Here is a 24535-nt window from a genome sequence, read left to right as displayed (position 1 = left end):
ATATTCTTGGGATTTCATTTCTCGAGATGGCTCTTTTGTTGCGGACCTTGCCAAAGGAAGGACGGGTTGAAACAGGCCCTCAGAGCATGGTGCATGTAAGACTCTAGGTTGTTTACTCATTATGAGGGGGATAAGTGGAAGATCGTGGCATATGGATTGCTTAAGTTTGAAGGCGGTAACATGATTGAAGTAGGTGGTGCCAACGGGTGCTACCATGGATGGACCTGTGTACCAGGATGGTTTGCTTGTGTAGGACCGGACCTAGAGGAGCAGGAGCCACTGGTTGAAAAGCCAGGAACTGGAATCGACATCAAATTGTTGCTGAGGGTTTCATCATGGAAGTTGCTGAGACAACGTCATCAACGTGTTGGCATTGGGCCGAGATGTGTCGGTGAGAGCGGGTGTTGGAAAGGTCATCTCCCCATCTATAAGCCCCCAAATGAGGACAGCATGGGGGGGTTGGACCTGGGTCTTGAAGGACTGACACATGGGCAGGGTACCTTTCTCTCCTCTCTTTGATTCCTGCCATGTGGGCACTAATCAAAGAGAGGAGAGAAAGGTACCTGGAGGGACCAGCATGGCTGCAATAGAAAGCGCTTGTAGAAGGAGCAGAGGGCAAGGGCAGCAAACCCAAGATCTGGCGTGGTGGGAGGTAGATCAGGAGTAGCTGTCACCATAGCATATCACCGGGAGTTGGAGGTGATGAAAGAGCTTTATTTACAGGATCCAGATTTTAGAGAGACCATGAGAAATATTCAGCATGGAGTATCATCCAGCAAGTATGCACCGAAAGACGGATTTCTCATGAAAAATGATCATCTTTATGTGACTCAAGACATGCGAGCCAAAGTTTTGGAAGAATGTCATGCTCCTCCTTATGCAGGGCATCGAGGTATTTTGTCTACTACACATGCCATTGAGAATATTTCTTTTGGCCAGGGACGCGGAAAGACATTCACAAGTTTGTAACTGAATGTCTAACGTGCCAAACGGTAAAGTATGACAAGCACAAGACCCTAGGACTTCTCATGCCACTGCCCATACCGCAGGGACCATGGGAAAGTATTGCGATGGATTTCATCTTTGATCTTCCTAGATCCAAATACGGGAATGATGGGATATGGACCATCATTGACACATTCAGCAAGCAGGCCCATTCCATTCCAGTAAGAAAAACTATTAAGGCAGACCACGTGGCCAGATTGTTTTTGGCATAGATCTTCAAGCACCATGGGATGCCTAAGTCGATTGTTAGTGATCGGGACCCCAGCATGACTAGTGTATTTTAGAGAGCATTATTTGATAATATGGGGACGAAGTTGGACTTTTCATCTTCTTTTCATCCTCAGTCAGACGGACAAGGTGGGAATGCCAATTCCACGATATTGGATCTTCTCAAGTGTTATGCAACCAAGCAGAATGTCGAATGGGAAAAGTATCTTCCTCTTGTGGAATTTGCATACAAAAACACTGTTCATAGATCCACAGGAAAAGCTTCATTCGAAGTTATTTATGGAAAGGTAATTTTGCTACCTATCTTCAGAACAAAGGACAAGATATTTGCAGCCGACCAGTATGTCTGAGACTTAGATACAGCTTTCTCTCAAGTTCGGACAGCAATTGAAAGATCTCAACAAAAGCAAAAGAAGGCAGCAGACAAGCATCGGAGGGAGATGAATCTACAAGGAGGAGACTGGGTGTTACTAAAGTTTGAAAAAGCACGTCTCAGAAAGATGAAAAGAAAAGAGAAAGTATACCCAAAGTTGTCTCCCAAGTATTATGGACCATTCAAAGTTAGTGAGCCCATAAATGAAGTCGCTTTTCGGCAAGAGCTGCCGGAGACTTGGAAGATTCACAATGCTTTTCATGTGAGTCTTCTAAAGAAGTATCAAGGACTAGAACCCACGGAACCGGTTCAAGAAGAGCCACTTGAGGTGGAAGCAATGGAGGAGATCCTCCAACCAGAACAAATTGTATATCATACAGAGAAGAAAGGACCCAAAGGCAAGATTATTCGTACATACCTTGTCAAGTTTAAGAATTATTTGGCACTTGATGCTAAGTGGTAGATGAGGAGTTCTATATTTGTATCAAGAAGCTTTTCAGTTGAGGACAATTGTTTAGAAGCCGAGGGGATGTCACCATTTGGGACTTCTCCTAAGAAAATAAAGAGTAATCTTTATTAGAATTGACTCGAGTCAAAGAATGGTGAAGTTGGTTAACCAAGAATGAGTTTTATTGTTTTTACTTTTGCCTTGCATTGGTAAAAAGAGAACTGTGGGAACATCCACAAGGTACTAGAAATAGTGCAAGAACTAGAATGCATGCATTTGACTAACATCTAATGGGTTAAAGTGTTGGTATATGTTTTGGCTATGTGTAGGGCCAAGAGGACTGCAAAAAGGCCCAAGAACAAAAGGGGAAAGTTGCAAATAGCAGGTCCTACAAAGCAAAAAGCATCTAGAAGTGGGCGCCTACTTTATGGAGGACCCCACAAGGCCAAATCAGCCAGAAAATCCAATGCAATTTCCAAGAAAAGCTTCCTAAAGCTGATTTTAGGAAAGCTCAGCTTTTTGAGAAAAGTATGCATAATTTAGGTCTAGAGAAAGCTAAAAAGCTAGCCCCAGCTTATTAGAAAGCTCTTGCTTTCGAGTTGGAGGCTAAGCCTATAAAAGAAGAGCCTCTAAGCTCTAGATCACATAGATTGTACTCAGTCCATGCTCTTGTGAGAGCCAGTTGTGCAAAGCCTTATTCTGTTGCAATAAAGACCTTCGGGGGGGGGGTCCCAGCCCTTATTTCTGGGCCCTAGTGCTGTGTATGGCTCCTCTCCCTAATGTCCCAATCCTTCTCCTTGTTGGCGAGTTAGCTTCTACAAGCCCCGCATGATTCCCAAGGTTGTAAGAAGTTTTTGCGCTAGTTTCTAGTGCTCTAGCAAATTGCGATTGGCTCCAAGAGTCTGCTAGAGAACTGTGATTTGATTGGGAAGGTGTTTTCTTGCTGCACTTGACCTTTGCAGCCACCCACAGCAACTCTAGTAGCTGTGTGGTAATCCAGGAGCAAAGACCCGCAGGAATGGAGCAGGGAGCACAGTAGCAAAGGTGGCCAGAAGGGCTGGTTGGAGCCAGACAACCAGGCCCAGGATGGAGCAGACTAAGAGGCTGGGACTCTTCAAGGAATGAAGGGCCAAGGGACCAGCTATAAAGGGCACAAGTCGGCCAGGCAGGTCGGCCTTCATAGGGGCTAGGCCCCTGCGTGGAAATAAGGGCACAAGCCCTAGTTTTGAGGGCCCTGGGGGGGTCAGTTTTGGGACAGACTGGTCAGCCATTAAGGGGCTGCCAGTCGGTTATTTTAGAGGGCCTTTGGGCCTATAAAAGAGAGGCACGTGGCCTCATTCGCAGTATCCAGAAAGTCAGCAAAAGAGGAGCAGTCAGAAGCCACTCCCTTGGGCCTCATCCTGGAGATGAGGGTGACAAGGAGGAGCACTGCAGACTGAGCTCACAGGGCTGACACCTAGGCGCTCTGTCAGGGCAGCAAGGTGTTGTGATCTGGACGGAGAGTCTACATACGCTCGAGGTGGAGCACGCGGGCTCAAGTCGAGAGATATCCGGCAGATAGTAGAAGTACGTGGTGGTAAGATCAAAGGACCATTCTTTAGTGGGACTTTGGATCTCTCTCTCTTTGTATTGTGTCCATAGTTTTGGACGGAAATATTTTCTTTTGGTAGCTTCTATATCTGGCTGGAGCATTGTCTATTGATGAGTCTGCACATCTATTTGATGCACATAAGTTTAAGAAGTTTGTGATTCCACTCACCACACACACTATGTGAGCTCTTGGGCTATTCTATCACTCTTCCACTGTGGGTACCCTCTGTTGGTTGATTTCTAACAATTCGTCCCTCCCCCACTTAGGTCCTCTCAATGCTTTCTTTGCACCACGTGAAGCATACACATTCCAGCTACGTCTTATACTATTAAATAATAAGGGAGGGAAGCTCTTCATGATTCATGTTTATGCCATTTTAGTTGCGACTAGTACACAATAGAGATGAGGGTAGTCTTTTATTGAATATTTTATGTATGTTGTAGGTATGAATACAGATGGGCTGATGGAGTACAAATCAAGAAACCTATAGAGGTCTCGGCTCCAAAGTATGTGGAGTACTTAATGGGATGGATAGAGGCTCAGCTAGACGACGAGTCAGTATTTCCACAAAGGCTTGGTACCTTACTATTTGACCATCTTTCTAATATTCACGTCGGCAAATATGATAGTATGCAACAAAAAACGTACTAAATGTAGCTCAGAAAAGGCTAATTCCATCCATTCCATTGTGGCTTGCCTCTCTGGTCTACTTGTCCATAGTTTGAAAAGGCACCAATGTTTAGTATCTTGCAGGTGCACCATTTCCTCAAAACTTCAGAGATGTTAAAACTATCTTCAAGCGGTTATTTCGGGTTTACGCTCATATTTATCATTCACATTTCCAGAAGATTGTGAGCCTCAATGAAGAAGCACACCTTAACACGTGCTTCAAACACTTCATCCTCTTCACATATGTAAGTTTTTGCTTTTGAAGCTTTAATTTATATGAAGGGACTCCTTTAAGTTTGTTTGGGAGGATAGAACAAAACTGAACAAAGAGAGCTCTAAGGAAACCAAGGTCCTATCTCCTTTTCTGATGCTTTTAGTCATCGCTTGTGCAGGAATTTGGATTGGTAGATAAAAAAGAGCTTGCACCCCTGCAGGAGCTAATCGACTCCATCATGGTGTCATATCAAATCTAATTCAAGCATAAACCAATCTAGACCAACTCTATTACACACGAAGTCCTCCAAATATCTTTGCATCAACACGTGTCTTGTCTCTAGATGTGACTTAGGCTTTGTAAAAATAAGTTATGTATGGCCTTGCAGAATAAGTAAAGGCACCTTGCTTTGTGGTCTCAAGTCTTTGGTGTGAAGTCCAGGAGACAAAGCTAAGGAACAGAATAGGGATATGTATTCTTGTATCCCCAGGATAATGTGAAAAGAATATATGTAACCAGTTGGCAGCTGGTATATACAATGATTGAGTAGGATATTAGCATCCAATACATGCTTTAGAATTTCATATAATGCAAAGCTAAAAAGTATCTTTTAACATGCACAATGTAGTACAACTTTGAATTTCCCTTATGTACAAACACATGGCATCTTAAAGTGCAGCTCATCCTTGTGAGCTTGGGGCCCTTATTATTCCCCAAGCTCAAGAGCTGCGTGCATGCATGCATCTGTAGTGTGTACCCATGTGTACGAGGGTGTGAGGCAAGGGGATATGCACATGTGGATATGCATGCTTGCTTGTGCCATGTGGCTTTGCCTAGGGGCATGACCCTGTAGCCCCTACTAGGTCTTCACATGGGCCTAGCATGCAATGTGAATACTTGTCCTAGCACGCATTTCCATCACACATCTAACTCATTAAAAATAAGGCCAAAATTATAGCTCGGAAGATTCAGCATGATTTTTCAACAACTTCAATACTTTAGACCTTATCATCTTGATTTGAACCACTCATTTGGACTATTGTTGACTTAAGAGGTACCTTCTTGGACAATCTAAAAGTAGTCTCAATTCTCAAGGTGAACATTTTAGTTTTATTTGCTCCCCCTCAGCTGCTCCTTTGAAAACATAATGTGAAATTCCTAATTGAAATCTACAAAGAAGTATCAAAATATCAAGTGCTATTCTATTCACGAGGACAATATATGATGATGTCACGGAGTTCTCTAGGTAGGGAAGGGTTCTTCTCTTAGGTGACCTCAATGCATATATGGGGAGTCTACAGGTGGGTCTATTTGACATTCTATTACATCTACTCAGAGTACTAGAGATAGACCTAGTTGAGCTTGGAATAGTGAGACACCATAAGGATTTACCCCACAAGTGACAGGGTATGGACAACACTTATTAGAGATGGGAGCAGTACATGACTTGATTATATATAATGGTCTCTAGGGATGGCCGTTAATGGGAGGGCCCACCTACTTTCCATAAGGAGGGGGGATGAACACAGTGGACTATTTGATGGGTTTCTAGCCGGTTTCTTAGCCTTTGTGTCATGAGTACACGACTTTACTAGCCCTCCTCCCCCAGCACTGACCACTCCAATATTGCATTCAACATTTTGAGTAGGTACAAGCCACGACCCTCCTTTCTCCGCCCATGTCCAGATACCTGTTGACAATGTCCTTGATTTGGTCTATGTGAGCCACTTGTCTTGTGAGCTACCAACCCTCCATGGAGACGATGTAGACCTTGCCCATGCTCAGACACTGTGGTTTTAGTTTTCTAGTATGATGTTGCCAAACCCTTTCACATGATTCCATCTGCAATATGCTCCTCACCTAGGAAGATATCCCAAAACCCATGGTTTGATGAGATGAGTGCTAAGAGATGAGATCCCACATTTTAAGTAAGCAGGCTTTGGGGCAGCTTATGAATCATGAAGTGTAGTGGATCTCATGTCATTTTACATGCTGTAAGATATGGGATTTCCTCTCACAAAGGATGGATGAGGTGATCCGATCTTTTCAAGGAGGGGACCCCAACATTGGGCTTCTCTCTAAGGGGAAGCTACCAATCCCCATCATAGATCTAGGTGTTTGGACATGTATGTGATTGCTTTATGATGTCCCGATCCATGCACAATCTGATATGTCTTCTTTGCCTAGGCCACCACATCCATCTTGTTCACTACAAAGAATGTGTGTGTGAAGAGACCAAGACTATGAGGGGCTGTGGACTGAACATTCTGCTTAGTCATGTTCTATGCCACAGCTTCCACCCTACTTGGAGTGCCACCACCATTGTGTCGAAACACACAAAACGGGATCCCATAGAAATGTGGAACTATTGCACCCTCATGATTGGCCACTAACTAACCAAGACTTACAAATCAGTGCTAGAGAGAGAGACCATCTCACACACAGAGGAAAAGGCATAGCACGCTTTGGGTTAGGCTAGGTTCTGGAGGCAACATTCCACTTTTGACCACATCTTCACTCTATATGCCATCATCATGCATAGAGGCAAAGGCATAGCATGCTTTGGGTTAGGCTAGGTTCTGGAGACAACATTCCACTTTTGACCACATCTTCCCTTTATAGGCAATTAGGTCTCCCAATCATTACAACATGTTATGGGAGGTTAGAATAGTGGAAAAAGACTAAGAATGCCCCAATAGGTCTTGGGATCATCACAATGCAATAAAGAAGTTCAGAATAGATGGAGGAGACCTAATCATGTTGCGATGATGTGAGATATGAACAACAAACAAAAGAAAACAATTACTCTCGATAGGTCCCACCACAACCATTTTAGCACTTTTTATCATGACTGCTATGCAAGGACAAGATTCTTGGTGGACATAGGATCACACCAACAAAATGGTGCTAGAATGCACTTGTAGTAATCAACTATTGACTTTTCTTCTCGATGATTATTACTAGAGGTAGCACTAGTGTAAAATATATGGCTATCCCTAGATTTATAATTATGACGTCAATGGCTAGAACTAGAGTGTATCTCACCACACTGTCTCCTACAAACAAGAAGTTTTTGTCACAAGATGTAGTGGTGAGATAGAGTGTAGTTCCTAGAAGCGCAATGTATTTTACACTACAGATACAATATTCCTTCTATGTTCTGTAAATCTATCTCATATGTTAATGCTTTAATGAGTTCAAGAAGTTACTCCATTGCAACAAAATTTTATCGTCACGGTACAAGGATTAGAGTTCATCAAAATTTTATATACTTTACAACAATCTAAGTAGATTGGGGCCCTTAAAAATGTGATAAGTCTTGAAATCATCACAATGTGATTAGGCAGTTTAAAATTGATGGAGAGGTGCTAATTTCGTTATGATGATTTCAAATTTGAACAACAATCAGAATAAGAAAATTACTTGACAATTCTTAAGACCACCATTTTAGCACTTTTTAGCACCACCGTTGCATTGGGGGGGAAGGGGGAGATAGTATTGTTTTTTTCTTGTCCATTATATATTCTTGGTCGGCCAATTCTTCATTTGAACTTCATTTGAACGCAACAAAAACCTCAATGCCCAGTATGCCACTTCATCCTTTACTACTCGGCTTCCTTGCTTGTTCTTCCTTCTGACAAAGCATTCACCAGTTTTTAACATACGGCAAACCATCTCTCTTATGGTGAACATCATCAAAAATCCAAGTCAACTATTGATCAATACCAGTGTATTCCAAGAACCAAGTTGGTTGGCATTGTTCTCCCCCCCCCCCCCCCCTCAAAAAAAAAATGTAGCGGTGTTGCTAAAAAGTACTAAAATGGTGGTCTTAAGAATTGTCCACCAAACGTGGGCTAGGCCAAATGGTTAACAATACTTGGGCCTCAAAATGGGTGAAATCTTGGAAGAGCAATGGGGCAGTAGGAAAGGATGTATGAGCGAAGATGCCTATCTGTGTGGAGTTAATATTAACGGTTGCATTTGGACATAGTTGCAACAGTCCATGCATAGAAAGCCAAAAGAAGAGAGTAATCTTTCTATTCCTAAGGGGTTTCCAAAGCCTCCTCCAAAAGTTTTTTTTCATCTCTGTAGAAATCCAAAAACTATCCCAATGAGGAGCTCTGGAGGGCCTCCAACCTCTACTGCTAAGGTGAAATCTCTTGGCATTTCTGACTGTGTAACGAAAGAAGGGGATGCTCTTCTCTCGATGCCCTTCATCAATCCATTCCCACTCCCCTGGGTCCCATTGCAAGAACATAATGGGGGAACCACCATACAACCAGAGTCTCCAAGACCTAAGTGCCAGGAGAATAGGGTCAGGATCAAGATACCACTATGAGTCCGTGACCCACTCCATGTAACCTACAATCCTAACAGACTGGAAGGCAACCTCCAAAAGAATATCATCTGAAGATTTGAGAAGTTTGACCCTCGACTGAACATCAAAGACAAGGGTCTCCTCGTGTGCATCCTGCAAGGCAATAACCTATAAAGGAATACCCGTCCTCGTGAAAGCTCCCAACCAAGTGGAATTTGTGATCGGCATGTCATGTGTATCTATCCACTCTGTTGGTATGGCTGCCTCTATCTGTTGCATCCTGATTGTACTCTCTCTGAGGTGGCCAACTGATAAGAGTCTCTAATCCTCTGGAAGCTTCCTAAAAGCCTTCCAGCCACCTACTGTGGAAGCAGGTCCCCTCTCCCATCTAGTTTATTGCATGTAATGTGACACTCCTAGTGATCTGCCAAGCTCATCCAATATAGATTCATTCCACATGACTGGCTACCTATCTATTTCTTTGAGGGCTCTGAATAGAGGTGGGCCAATATGCATTGCCACTAGTGTTTCTAATTTCAGGCCACTTTCTAGTAGTACTCATGATTTTTTAGCCTCACTTGAGGGCACGCTCTACTAGCGTTAGGATTCTAGATGCCTTTTATGTAGAAGAGGATCTCACAAAGGCACCCTTGTAGATATGGATGTCACATATGCAGGGTGGAGTTCCATCTCCATCACTTATGGCTGCAGCCTTGATTGGTAATAGCGACTTTTATCATTTGGTCAATACTAGGAGATGGAAGATTCCTAGACAAGATATTGGTATTCACAACAGTTGGCAGCCTTGCAGAGGGAAGAGCAGAAAAGGCCCACCGATGCTTGGATTCAGGAGTGCCTTGCTACAGCAAGGGCTCATTTGCAGATATTTCTTGATGAGAGAGCAGAGTATGTGTTTCATGCCTGGGGGTCATTCTCGACACAGATCGGGGATAGAGTCAATAAACACTTCTTCTCTACTCTTGGCCTTAAACATAGTAGAGAGATTGTTTCATAGCTCATTGACTCAAATGGGATTTCACTAACAGATCTAGATGTCACATTGCGCATAGCTTCAAATTATTATGTCTCCCTTCTCATAGCAGATCCTGATACTCTGACTAGAGATGATGCTAGACATATTATTTGGCAGACTATTCCCGCGTTGGTGAAACCGGATATGCGAGTTTCTCTTGATGCACCTTTCACCAATGCAGAGTTCAAGACTGCCCTCTTGGCCCTTCACAAGGGCGTTGCTGGTGCCATTCAAGGGATTGCATCACTTAGCTTAAGAGACCTGTAAGGAATTTTCTATGGAGTAGACTTGATGGCATAGATGACGTTACAGCCAGAGTTGCTTGGCAAACTCATTCTCCCCACTTCGGAAGGGGGTCTCAATATAATTAATCTAGATTTACAGTGTTCAAGGGACTTATGCCTGAACAGGAGCTGTGGAAGGACCTTTTCATTCGCAGCATACAATCATGCATATCGTTTGCGAGAGGAGACTGGATGGATAGTACCAGATGGATTTTCACTTCAACCCATCTCAGATCTCCTTGCTCCCCTCTCATGGCTGCTATCTTGAGAGCATGGGCCAGCTTCAGGGATACTCTTAGGAGGATTCTCTCTTCCTCTCTCAAAGAGATTGATAGGCAGCCATTCATGTGGAACGACAACATTTTGGAAGAGCATGGTAGACCACTATGAGAGATGTTAACAACGAAAGAAGGTGAGAGAGAGGGAGAGCCAAAAGAGAGCCACACAAGTTTTAGTGGGTGCAAAACACCCTAATCTTCTATGTCATCCATATATATATGTGTTTGAGTATTGTACATAGTTGGGGTAAAGGTACACTGGCCTTTAACCCCCACAACCTCCCACTTAAAGGCCAATGTGCCTTTAAGGGAGAACAACCAGTGGACATACTATCCAATGCCTATCAATACACGACAATACTCAAATATCTGACTAGGTAGACTCTTCGTCAGCATATTTGCAGGGTTATCATCTATATGAACCTTGACAAGCTCTATGCGCTTGTCCTCAAGTACCTCCCTGATTAAATGGTACCTGACCTCAATGTGTTTGGTCTTTGCATGAAAGACCGGATTCTGTGCTAGTAGAATAGCACTCATGGAATCACTATACAATGTTGGTACACCTGTATGAATCCCCAAATCTCCCACTAGCCGATCAAGCCATGTAGCCTCCTTGCAACCCTCTATGACTACAACATACTCAGCCTCTGTGGTAGACAAAGCAACGCACTTCTGTGCATGAGACATCCACGACACTGCACCACCTGCAAAGGTGAACACATAAGCAGAAGTGGATCTCTTGCTATCCAGATGCCCTGCATAGTCTAAATATGTGTACCCAAGTACAGGCATCTCTCCTCTACCAACAAAGAAGATGCACATCTCCTTGGTACCCTTCATGTACCTCATGATGCACTGCCTCCCAATGCCTCTTTCCTGGATTAGCCATATACCGGCTTACTCCCACTGCAAATGCAATGTCTAGTCTAGTAGCTATCATAGCATACATAAGACTCCCAACCACTGATGCATAAGGAACCTTAGCCATCAGGGCCCTCTCCTCATCTAATTTGGGACTATTTGCCTGACTTAGTTTCACATATGAAGGCAATGGAGTACTTATTGCCTTCCCTCCCTCCACATTGAAACGTTGCAACACTTTTGTAACATACTCCTTCTGTGAAAGCCAAAGGAGTTTCCTACTCTGGTCATGCGTGATGTGCATACCAAGTATATGACCTATAGGTCCCAAATCCTTCATGTTAAAGGCCTCATGCAACTTGGCCTTCAATGCATTTAGCTCATAAGTGTTCTTGCTAGCCAATAGCATATCATCCATATAAAATGCCAGGGAGTATCAGGCTATTATCCTTATCCCTTTTAGTGTAGAGGCAATGATCAATCTCACTTCTTCTGAAACCCTGGGACCGAATGAAAGCATCAAACGTCTGATACCATTCTCTAGGCGCTTGCTTTAGGCCATAGAGACTCTTTTTCAGCTTGCATACCAAATTCTCTTTGCCCTTTTCTTCAAATCCTTCCGGGTGTACCATGTAAATTTTTTCATGCAAATCCCCATCATGCAAGAAAGTTGTCTTGACATCCATCTGCATAAGCTCCATATCCTCTACTGCCACAAGTCCAAGCACACATCTGAGTGTGGTCATATTCACAACCGGAGAGAAGATCTCATCAAAGTCCACACCCTTCTCTTGCTTGAATCCTTTAGCAACCAAACAGGCCTTGCACTTAGGCACATCATCACCTGTTACCTTCATCTTATAGACCCATTTACATGGCAATGCTTTCTTTCCTTATGGCAAACATACCAAGTCCCAAGTCTTATTTTTCATGAGTGAATTCATCTCTGATTGCATAACATACTCCCACTTGCGCAGATCCTCGCGCATCATAGCCTCTCTGTAGCAAGAAGACTCCCTGCAATCAGTAAGCATTGCCCCTGAAACAAATCTCTCAGGCGGTCTAGATACTCTAGCTGATCTTCTCAAGGGCATTTCAACTTGGTGTCCCACCTGCATATATCAGCCACATTTAGCTCATCATTTCCACTTATAAATGATGCATCATCTGCCCTTGATTGTGCACCTATGGGAGTACCTGGTGGCACCATTTCCTGCACATTCGGTGCATGGACAGCTTGCTGTCTATCAACATATTCGGGTGGATTCACATTTCGGAAAGTGATTCTCCTCATTTCCACATCCCTCATGGGTGTCTTATGCATCTTCTTCTCATTGAAGACCACATCATGGTCTGGTATGATCTTCTTTGCTTCTGGATCCCAGAGACGATAGCCCATCTCTCCACTTTCACCATAACCCAAAAAGATTCATTTCCTAGACTTAGGATCTAGCTTCTTCTGAAGCTCTTTTGGCACATGTGCATATGCTTCACACCCAAAAATGCGCAAATGAGAGTAAGAAGGCTTCTTGCCACTCCATGACTCTTCATGAATATCACCATCCAAACTCTTACTAGGTGATCTATTGATCACATGCACTGCAGTCTTCATTGCCTCAGCCCAAAAACCACCAGAAAGACTTGCATTGGAAAGCATACATTACAACCTTTTCTGAATGGTGCGGTTCATGTGTTCTGCAACTAGATTTTGCTCTGTAGTACGAGGGGATGTGAGCTCCCTTTTCATCCCACGTGTATCACAAAAATACCGAAAGTCATGAGAGAGAGAGAGAGAGAGAGAGAGAGAGAGTCTCCACCATTGTTAGTCCGTAGGCATTTACGCGCTCTATCTGACTAATTTTCAGCAAAAACTAGCCATTTCTGAAATACCTGGAACACATTGCTCTTCGGAGCTATAGCATAAGCCCACACTTTCTGTTCATGATATCTCCAAAAAGCTGGAAAACACCTACACATATCCACACCTGGAAATGGTAGTGCCAAGGTCGGATTTACGACTGACTAACGTCGGAAAGATGCAAAGATAACTCAAAACGTAAAAATGAACTGAGATCATTGTTTATACAGTAGAAATGTTACTAGTAGTTTGTATTCCAGTAGATCACAACAACCACCCTCATACAGGAGGTGAAGATTAGTTCTATTCAACGTTTCCCAAAAGACTTTTGGGCTCTTTAACTCCAATCATCTTCACTTGATTATCAATATTCAAAGCATCCTTCCTTGATAGAAGACACGGTTGAAGCTTTTTAGATGAAAGGTTGGAATGTGGCATTATTTGAATATGAGAGGATCTATTGCGGAAGGGTCTTAATGTGATTTTCGTTGATGCTCTACATTGGATTGCGTATTTTAATACTTATTTCATTTGCATACCTACATTCAGGGATGAAAAGAAAGAGAGCCCATATAAGGATGAGAGAGAAAAGTCATCGACGAAATGCATCATTTTTATGAGAAAAAATATTTGAATAGGTCTTATTCGAGCGTGTTTTTCAAGAAATTTTCTTTAGGAAAAGGGATTTTTGCACTTTTATTGTCACTAAAACTAGATCCCTTTATCATAAAAGTATATAAAATAGCCACTCATTCACTTTCACATAAGTAAATTTTCTTGTTCATAGACAATGTCCTTTGTACCCTATAATTACAAGTCTAACAAGATTGTTAAAAAATAATTACTTTAAGAAATATCCTTCACAACCTCTCTCAATGTAAGGACCTCATAGTAGGTTGGGCAGGCATGAAGAAAGTATTCCTTTGTCTCAACCACCCCCAATGTGCATAGCATGCAGATCTACTGCTCCCTAGGTATACCTGCAACTCATCTACCTCCATCCTCATCTAATGGGATGAAACCTACATATGCCCAATGGCAATTCTTGGTGCATGTGAAAATCCTCTATCCTTGAGATACTGGGGTCTAGTGATGAATCCCTCCTCTATTAAGTAGGGTGATCTTTCAACAGAGAGAAAACGATGTGAGCTTTAGCCAACCACCTCTAGATCTGGTGCCACAGTGGAAAACTATAACACACTCCCAAAACAAGTGGTAGTGATTCTCAAAAGCATTAAATGTAGAGGGCACATAGGAGAAATATATTTCCATTTAGCTCACCAAGACTGGAGTTGGATCAAGTGGGACTCCTTGTGCCATGCCTATTGAGCAAACCATGAAATATCAGCTAAGGACAGAATGGGAAAATCATGCAGACTGAGCTACATTAAATCTTTTCTATTTCTATTTAGCCACATGTGGAACCTATTCATCCACATAAGAGCTATACTTGTCGGCAGCCATGTAAGCTTTAGTTGAGCTAGGGAAGATACAATGAATGCTTTCTCTCTCTTTAATTTCTGCGAGCTTAACTGATTTCTTATGTTAAAGTGTGATCTCCTCTCCAATGGTTATGTAGATAAATTCTTGGGGAAGGGGTTTTTCTACTTAGTTGTATCTCAAAAGCTATCTTGGAGATGATGTGGTTACAAAAGTCTTTGGATTTACACTTTCTATGACTCTTGTCATTTCGTGCTCGATTCATGCTTTTTTTTTCATGATTGCCTCGTTTGGGTGGATTTTCCTCTTATGGATGGGAGATGCAGTCAACTTCTTAGCAAATACACTTGGGAAGCTTGGATGGAAGGTCCTTGTTGGGTTCCAAATCTTGGATACCACTGCTTGGTGGACCGTGCTGAAGAGTGCAAGGAAGAGAGCAATGAAGAGATGCTTGAAGCGAACCATAAGAAAAGGTGGTTTGCTGAGAAATACCATTAACCTTTCATCAAAGGAAACGATTCTATGAATTCGGAGTTGAGCAAAACTATGTTTAAGAGGCTTAAAGATGTGGCTAGGAATTCAAGTCTAGGAAAGGAGAATCGATTGTGGTGCATACATGATGCTTAGAAGATTCCCTCATAGTAATAGTAAGAAGAGATATAGTGGATCTTCAATTTTTATATCAGACAGCTCTTAGAATTTGAGGGGCTATTGTAGTTGAACTAAGTAGAGGGGATGCATGGCTATAATTTCTTGATGTGGCGCTTTTTTGATACCAAATAATGACTTCAATGAAGATGGGACAAGGAGAAGCTTTCTAAGTGCCTTGCTAAGAAGACGACTGCATCTCCCATCCATGGCACAAGCACCACAAACTCCCCAAACCAAGCAATCGTGGAAAAGAAAGTCATCAATCAAGCGATTAGGACACCACGGAATGATAAGAATAGTAGAACCCACAACACAAGGACTTTCTTGACCAAAAAAAGAGCTTCTGAGACACACCTAAGCAAAAAAGCTCTTTTCCCAAGAATTTAGCTGCATACTTGTTGGAGGGGAGATCACGATCGGACATAAGAAATTGTCCTTACATCCCACAAATCTGCCCATGTGCCAAGTCCCTTGCTAAATGAAGCCTTGTAGAGAGATGCGGACTGATGCATTGTAATATGACCATTTGTTAATCCTTAGATTGAGTTTAAGAGAACCATCTCCTCGCAACAGTTCATCGGCTAGAGCGGGGAATGTTTGCATCTAGCATCATGGCATTTGGTCAAGAAAACGCTCGAGTGGTGTTCCAAAGGATAGAGAATGAGATCTTTTATGAATACTTGACTTTATTTGTGCAAATTTTTCTCAACGATTTCAATGTGTGCGATGTTTGTGATCTACACCCATCTCACGACATCGACTTAACAAAGTGTCAAGAGGCCCATCTATCCCTTAATCTAGCCAAATATGCCTTTGTAGTAAGTATAGAACAATGCTACTAGACACATATATGCCTTTGTAGTAAGTATAGCCAAATATGCATTTGTACTAAAGTATAGCGGGATCCTACTAGGACACATCATCTCCAAACAAGGGATCGCCCAAGAAAGCTGGAGCAAATCCATAAGACCGTATTACCAATCAATAGAAAATAGCTAGCATGGTTCTTAGGCCAAGTTCATTGGCACAACCAGAGGCTCTGATATTCTGCACACATGGCAACACCCCTCAACAATTAACTTAATAAGGTTTCGATAGTCTGGCCTTTGCAGTGCAACCTATCCTTTCTACATATAAAGCTTATGTTAGCCAATTCTCTGATAGTCAAATCACTCAACTAGAACCTTCCATTCCATGTCTTTTTGGATCCCTAGGACATGGAAATAGGTAAAGTGTTGATGCAAGATTAGCAATCCAAGTGGTATCAACCAATGTACTATGCAAGTTGGAATCTAAGTGGGACCGACCAATGTATAATGCAAGTTGGAATAAACAACAAAGAGAGGAACTTGGAATGATATATTCAACGAATAAGTTTTAACACCACCGCTTGAGCAATAAGTTCACCTTTCATGTGGACCATTTTGTGCTGCTATACCTTATGAACAAGTCAAACCTCAGATAAGTTAGCTCATTGGATTTTGCTCTTACAATAATTTGATGTTTTGTTGTGCATACTCTAGGTTGTACCCATGCGATTCCTGGCTATTTGTCCCACTTGGAGAATGCAGAGAAGCTAGATGTAGATGCAAACCTATTTGAAGTTGAAGTTGATGTTTTGGCATTTGTTCCTACTAGGTATAATGACAAGTTCCAATTCATGGAAACCGGCATCCCAAGTGAACACTTCTCTCGAGATCAGGGATTTTCCCCTGAAGTCGAAAGTTTGATCATTATAGGATAGCTTTATTACTTGGGCCTCGATTGGTACTTTGCTACTATGTGCCTCCGCATGAATAAGGAGCTATATTGCAAAGGGGTTTCCAATGGACATTTTGCCAGAGAAGTAACCAATCAGAAGGTATCGCAAGCAAGTCTTTGGTGGCCAAACATGGCCAAAGATGCCCACAAGCAAGTTGATCAGTGCAACACATGCTAGCAATTGAAGCAACTAACAATCCAACATCTAATTCTACACAATCCTAACCTTCCCCTCGAACCATTCCAAAAATGGGGGTTGGACTTTGGAAGACCTTTTAGACTAGTTGCTTAGCATATCAAAAACCAGTATATATTGGTGGCCACGGATTACTATGCCAAATGGGTTGAGGCACGAGCAATATATGACAATTCAGGGTCACTCCCTTCAAAGGGGCCTATAAAGTGGAAGTACTGGTCCCCATGGAGTACTTGCTTCCAAGTCTCTAGATCATGGTGTCCAAATGTCTGAGTGTGAAACAATCTCTCCAACATTAGAGGACCAACTACAAAAATGGGAGAAGATCGGTATGTCAACTCCTACATCTCCAATTCCATTTACAAATGTGAGAAGAAATGGGTGGACCAGCATGTAAAGATTTGCATCTTTAAAGGAAAAGATGTCGTGTCACCCTTCAAACAAGGTCAGCATCCCACCAAGTTGAAGCTCCAACGGATAGGCTCATATTTGGATAATAAAGAGGTTTTATGATGGCATATTTTTATTGGGAATGCTACAAGGTGAGACGTTCAAAAAGCGTATTTTTATTGGGAACGCTACAAGATGAGATGTTCAAGAAGCATATGAATGGCTCCAGACTTTGGTTCTATTTGGGTCTATATCCCATCAGAGTGTATCCAAAGGTATCTTAAGGCCTTTTAACCTATAGATCATGGGGTCCAGCTTCCCAAGAATAGAAATCATGCATGATTATGCATGCAAGGCCCCTTGAGCAGCTCTCTCGTCATATTCTCGCACTCACACACATTTGTGCTATTACTCTTGCTCTTGCCACTCCTCTTGTAGCTTTTTCTCAGATGACTAGTGCTCACATAGTGCTTGCTCATAGTAGTTCTATTCTATAGCACCCTTGCAGGAGCGGAACATGAGAGAGGAAGGGAGGGGAACAGGAATGGGGTGGGAGGAGAAGGGAGGGTGTGATAAAAAATGAGTTATGGGAGAGGTGATAGTCAATATGTACCCCTAAAGGAAGTCAATATATACCTCTATGGGAGAAGTGAGAGTTAATATATACCCCTCAAGAATAAGCTCTTAGGAAAAATGGATGAAAATTAATTTCATATATATATATGTGTGTGTGTGTGTGTGTGTGTGTTTGAAATACAAAGTCCCATTTATGTAGAGGTGGTGAGATAGAGAAATCCAGAACTCTCTGGAATTTTTTGTGCGCCTTACCTTAATTTTTGCCATCGCTTGCCCTTTCTTGCTCTAGGACTTTGCTATTCACACCTTTTGCCCTGGTTGTCTACAAAAAGATCACCTCCCTCACTCTCACACCTCAAGTGCAAGACTAGCTCAATACGGCATGCCTGGATGGGGTAGTTGCAATCCCATGGATAAGCACACCAATGCACCTTGAGTTCCATAGCTTTCTTACATAGCTCAGGGTTGGTGGCATCATCAAAGTTCCAAGGTCACCAATATTTTCTTTCAGTTGAATTGGTGAGTCACCAACTGTGCCTACCCATGGACAGGAAGCAAGAGGCTACTTGTGTTAACAACAAAAATGGAAAGATGCTTTGATAAGAAGTACAACAATGAAAAGGAGATTTCTCTCACTTACCTACAGCCCCAATTTCAACCCCGCTATCGCTTCTTCTTATGGATTTGCATCGGTGGATGCCGCACTGATGTTTATGGATAGTTGAGTTGGGCTCATAGTCAATGTCTCAACGGTTCAATGGAATGGCTGATGCTCGCAGAAAAAGGGACAAAGCTGGCATATGCACACCTATTCTTTTAAATGCTACATCATTAGGTGAACCAACTAGGCAAGCCCAATACTAGGATCTGGGTGGGTCAAAGTTTCTCTTCTTTTTACTTACTAGTTGTAGCAATGCCTCCTCACCTTGGAAGATGCAAAGGTAGAAAGCAAGGAGGCCAACGATGTCACCAGCTCCTCATCAGTGATACTCAAAAAGAATAAATTATTAAGCCCGACCGGTCTCCCAGAAGGCTAGATTGCTACTTGAGCTCGTGACTCCCTGGTCCATAAAATCACAGGTCCAATCGTATGAAGAGGCATTAGCTGTCCATCTTTATGTTAATTCGGACTCATTGATGGAGCTGATGGAATTTTACAAAATGACCTAAGGGCCATGTGGGAGTAGCATATCCAACAGCTCAGCTTGATCCTCTAGCCAAGCTACCAAAACAGCTGGTACTCCAAAAAGAAAGGTCCAACCCAGATGCCAGCACAACCACAGCACCTTGACTATAGTGCCCATAACACTGGCCCAATCACAAACAAATTGGTTGGCCAAGGAGGCACCTGCCCCACGGGCAACACATAGCATACCAACATCCAAACTACTGTAATGCTTCAACATATCAAGAAATTGGAGTTGAAGTTGTAGAAGGCAAAGGATAAGGGCAAAGCACCCATTATGGAGCCACCAATCCAATAGACACCCTCACCTTACTTGTCAACTTGGCCCAAGGGTCATGGACGGATCCCTTGGAAGTTTGAATTTTGAAGGAGTAGGTGCAGGTCCTCCATCAAAGCTTTGACATCACCAAGGACCAGGTGGTGGCAATGAAACTGGTCTTCAAGGGAAATTGAGGAGGTAGTAGAAGAAAAGAACAAAGAGACCAATAGCCTTCACCAAGAGCTTAATGTTGTGTGCATGGAAGGACCCTTCTACTTTGAAAGTCCCACCTTTACCCAAGGCCCCACCAACTCCAACCCCTTTGATGCCGCACACTCTTGGCTATGGCCAAAACCTTAGCACCATGCACCAAGTCTTGAATTTGATAGTGGAGAAGGCACAAATCTTTCCAAAGTTGGAGGACTTGTCCATGGGCTATTTGGAGCTGAATCGCAAAATAGGCATGCCCTTGGGCAACAATTGGTGGAGACCCAGTGCCACCTTGATGTCTGGGACCAAATCATCCATGACACGTGTGTGGGCATTCAATGCCTTACCCAAATGGTGGCAATCGCCTAGCTACCACAACCTCAGTGGTATCTCGGCCTCTCCAATTTTGTGCAATGATATGCACAAAATCATGTTGCTCTTCCTTGGCTCCACCTTCGCCCACTTTGGTTGTCCCTATTAATATGCCCACTACTAATGCTCCCCAAGATAAGGATGCCCCAGAGTCATTAGACGCCTAGGTAACATGATTTTGCTTCTGACATAGGTGTTTGTGGCCTCCCAAATATGTGTGAAATGCTTGAAGAGAGCAAGTTCCATCGCACCTTGGTATGTACTATCAAAGCTCCATAATTGGTAGTAGATGACTCATGCCAACCTCAATAATCACCCTCCATAGTTGCATCAATCTACTATTAGTCACCCTTATTATTCAAGATGTAATTAATTTATATATTACCATGTTCCATGTAGCATATCGATAAGATATGCTCGTTCCTCATCATAATCACCATATTTGACAATATATTCAATGTTTAATCCACGTGTTGATGACTATCATGTCAAGGCAAATGAAGAAGGGCATTCCGATACAAATTATCCCATTCTCAGAAATTTTAAACAAGGCTTTTTCTTGGTCTTTAACTATGATAACGTCCTAGCAACACTAGATCATGGTGCCCATCTTGCAAATTTGTACCATCACTCATGGATCCATCTCATCCCATAGCGAATTACATATGTAAAATACATGTTTGGATTCAAAGACTCCAAAAAACCCAAAAATTACTACAAGTCCTTTTGCATGGAACTGCCATGATTGGGATACTCACATGCCATGAGTTCTAATCTTTCTACAGTTTTCTATGGTGTACAATTCCACTTTATCACTTTTTCCATCACGTCCACTCTAGCATGTCCATCACTTTTTCCATGTTACTACATTCTCATTTCTAAGTTTTTTACATCCTTAGCTAGCCATGGGTATTAATAGCCATCCCTAAGGTTAGGGGAGACCCAAGAGGACAAGGATATTAGCTGAAGGGGAAGGTCACATGGGTACAAATAATGAAGAACAAGGCTATTAGCTAAAGGGGAAGGTCACAGGGGTACAGATAATGAACACCATCTAGAATAGAGTTCTATATATGAAGTAAAATTCATTCATGATACATCCAAACATGGCCCCATTGTACAAAATCTCCTAGTGCATTCCCTACTGAATATTAAGACTATCGATCTTGTCCGTGGCTTTTAAGCTAATCCAAAACCTTCCTTGTTGATTAATGAGAGAGAGGGAAAATTAGGTATAAATTAGGAATCTTAAAGCTCCATCATTATCACCACTAAAAAAATAATCAAATTATCAAGGCACATATTTATTGATCTCCTTCGTTTGAATTGATGCATACAATGGCTTTTTCTTTTGCACATCTTACAAGGACTCCAATATTAGGCCACCCTTATAATATGGCCTTAGTCGTGTTGCCCAAGTTCTCCATATTTTCCTCTCATGGATGTTTTTATCCTTGGATCCCTTTTGAAGGATTGCTCTACAAGATTTATAATTTATTACCCTCAAATATAACTCTCCTCACAATGGTCTCTCATTACTTACTCTTATAATAAAAATTCCCACTTAACAAATTTCATATACGTAAAGCTTTCCTAAAGATGTCTACAATATTCATATCTATTGATGTATGTCCTAGCTTCACTAATATGCACTTTAATATGTCTAGTGCATGCATGAAAAACTAGATTCTTTGTAGTAACAGTCAAACAATAATTATCATAATTAATACTATAGCATGTATATGTTCACATTGCATGTCTGCCAAAATAGATTGTACTTGATCTTAATCCCTTGTACTCTTCTTCACTAGATGACAATGAGACTATAAGTAAATGCAAATCCTTTAGCCAACAAATGTGCTTTGTACTTGTCAATTCTTACCATCTACTTTTACTTTAACTCGATGCCCCAACAACCAATTGTATCCTTTTCTTTAGAGAAATCAACCAAATTCTATGTCTTATTACACCTAATTGTATTATACTCCGCTCCATCATTGAATTGATTAGAAGAAGATAAATCCTCTACATACATACTTGGTACATCCAAAATATTTCACAAATGACAACATAAGCATTTTTTCATTTATGTTATTCTCAATTATGGCATTACTTGAATACAAGTCCACCTAGGTTTGGAAAAAAAATATTTACCTCGATGATAACTTTATTTCTTACATTGTTATCTAAATTCTATGCTTTTGGATACTTTGTTGCTCCATATTTTTGGGAAACAATGAATCATTTTCTTTCTCTTTGACTATTACCTATTTCTTCTTCATTATTGATTTAAATGATTTCAAACCTTCATCATGTTGCTATTCCTACAACTCGTTGTAAGCAAATAAAAGGGTATCTTTACCTCAATTGGTAAATATGATTTGTGTTCAAAGGCAACCTTGGTGGATTTATCTATCTCTTCAACAGATAAAAACCAATCTTTTTTCCTAACATATGTTGTGTTCAACAGGATTCATTATCCATTCTCCTTCTAAATGCTTTAGCATGTAAGTATCATCCACATTGTTTGTAGATGAACAAATCAATGTTGCTTCTAATATATCACAGATGTATAAGCAATGATTATTGGAAAATAAATTCTCCTTATATGTAGTTTTTAAAAGAAACAGGGAGAAGTGGCAAGACATGGAGTGGAAAGCTTTTAAGACCAATGCCAAGTTATCCAAAATATTGCAAAGGGTCATTTAGATAATGGATGATATATATATGGTATTAATTCACTTCTCCAACCGTTGCACTAGTTAAGTATATAAGCGTATAATATGCAACCCCAAAACAACCTAGAATAAAATATGAATAGATATTCTTATGAATGGGATTCTTAGTCAATGTGGCCACATAGAATACACTCCTACCTATTGATCCATGAAATAGTTTATGGAAAGCTGCAAGCAAAATCCTCCTTGTTTCCATGAACATTTTTATGGCTTCAAATACAGATGAAGTTTGCCATTATAACAATACATCATTAGTATCGAAAATCCAGCTTGTCAATGATGAGTATGTAGGAATATCATTATGAACATTATTATTATTGATCTCAACAATGTGTGTTCAGACAACTGTTAATTGTATGTTATTGATATCTAAAAATTATTCATTTTAAATCTTTCCTCAATTTGGTGGGACTTTTTATGATGTGTGGAAGATTGTTCAAAATAAAATCATAATGTATAGCCTATTTCAAGAGGTGATGAGCATGTGCCATACAAGATCTAAATATCCTTATGAATGCCTACAAAGAACTTGGGATTTCATTAACTTTATTTCATTAGGAAAAGTAAGCCAACATCCTCTTGTATAGCTTTCATTTTCGCCGTTAAAATGGGATATGAAAATCACGATTGTCCATTGACAAGATTCAAATTACAAATTAGAACTTTATTTCTTATAAATTCACATAGAACATAAGTATTTATTTTGAGGGAAAAGTTGTTTTAATTATACAAGTACTATTCCTACGGAGTGAGTGATCAAATTCATATACAAACATGGAGACACACATGTACTTGGTTCAATTGATCCCATTCTTGCACACATGTAACATGCATTTCCTATATTGTTATGTAACAACGTTGGGTTTGAGAGGTCTCAATTTGCTAAAATGCATCATGGATGAGTGAGATCTTAACCTACCATAAAGAGCTTAGTCCATTGAGTAGGGTACATTGTTTCACAAGGTCAACACATTAACAAAGGTATATGCACGTATATGATGGTTTTCTTACATGCACATATTTACACTCAAAGGAGCCCCACATGTTCTTTCCCAATGAGAGATGTCATGCATTAGTTGATAATGATGGTGGTGATGCTGTCTTATGGCAAGGATTTGATAATTTTGCAACTATTTGTACAACCATCAATGCTGCAAAACTCATTGGTTCATGTCATGCGTGCTTCAAGTTAATAAAATGAGTCATAGGAAGTGCTATGCTTTAATCCAAACTCTTTAGCGTTATCTTATATCCATTGATTAGGAATGCATGACTATTATGCACAAAAAGTATGTAAATGTACTTCCCCTTTTCTACAACCTTTCCTATGGCAATGTAATCCATGTACCATTTAGTATTCACATTTCAAACCTCCCAATAAAATAGCTCAAGTTTGCAATTTATGTTATAAACTAAAAAGGTGTAAATATAAAACAAATCCATAACTACCTTTCTTTAAAATCATTCATTCATTATCCAAAGGACTCATGAGTAGTTAACAACCTTTTCATTAAAATCATTCATTGGATATTGATTTATTTTCCTTTTTCCCCTTTTTTTTTTGGGAACACACCCACCCCCCACTCACGCTGT

At 41.2% G+C, this 24535-nt stretch overlaps 1 protein-coding gene across 2 annotated transcripts in view; it reads left to right on the top strand.

Annotated features, from left to right (window-relative positions):
• The first annotated feature begins 4094 nt into the window (after nt 1-4094).
• The window catches only part of LOC147886474 (MOB kinase activator-like 1A), a 23887-nt gene continuing 3446 nt past the window's right edge, over nt 4095-24535 (top strand). Inside the window, exons 1-3 of one of the 2 annotated variants that reach the window (XM_087395657.1) lie at nt 4095-4222; nt 4399-4559; nt 4707-5109. In XM_087395657.1, the coding sequence (XP_087251783.1) occupies nt 4168-4222; nt 4399-4559; nt 4707-4787 (297 nt within the window). In that variant the 5' untranslated portion in view covers nt 4095-4167 and the 3' untranslated portion in view covers nt 4788-5109. Of the gene's footprint in view, nt 4223-4398; nt 4560-4706; nt 5110-24535 lie in introns of those variants that run through there. The other variant, XM_087395658.1, reaches the window with a different exon arrangement.

Source organism: Dipteris shenzhenensis, chromosome 24, assembly GCF_047967505.1.
Source record: "Dipteris shenzhenensis isolate YYH24624 ecotype China chromosome 24, Dip_SZ_1.0, whole genome shotgun sequence".
Taxonomy (NCBI): domain Eukaryota; kingdom Viridiplantae; phylum Streptophyta; class Polypodiopsida; order Gleicheniales; family Dipteridaceae; genus Dipteris; species Dipteris shenzhenensis.
Note: the sequence above shows the minus strand (reverse complement) of the source record. Positions and strands in the feature narration are given on the sequence as shown.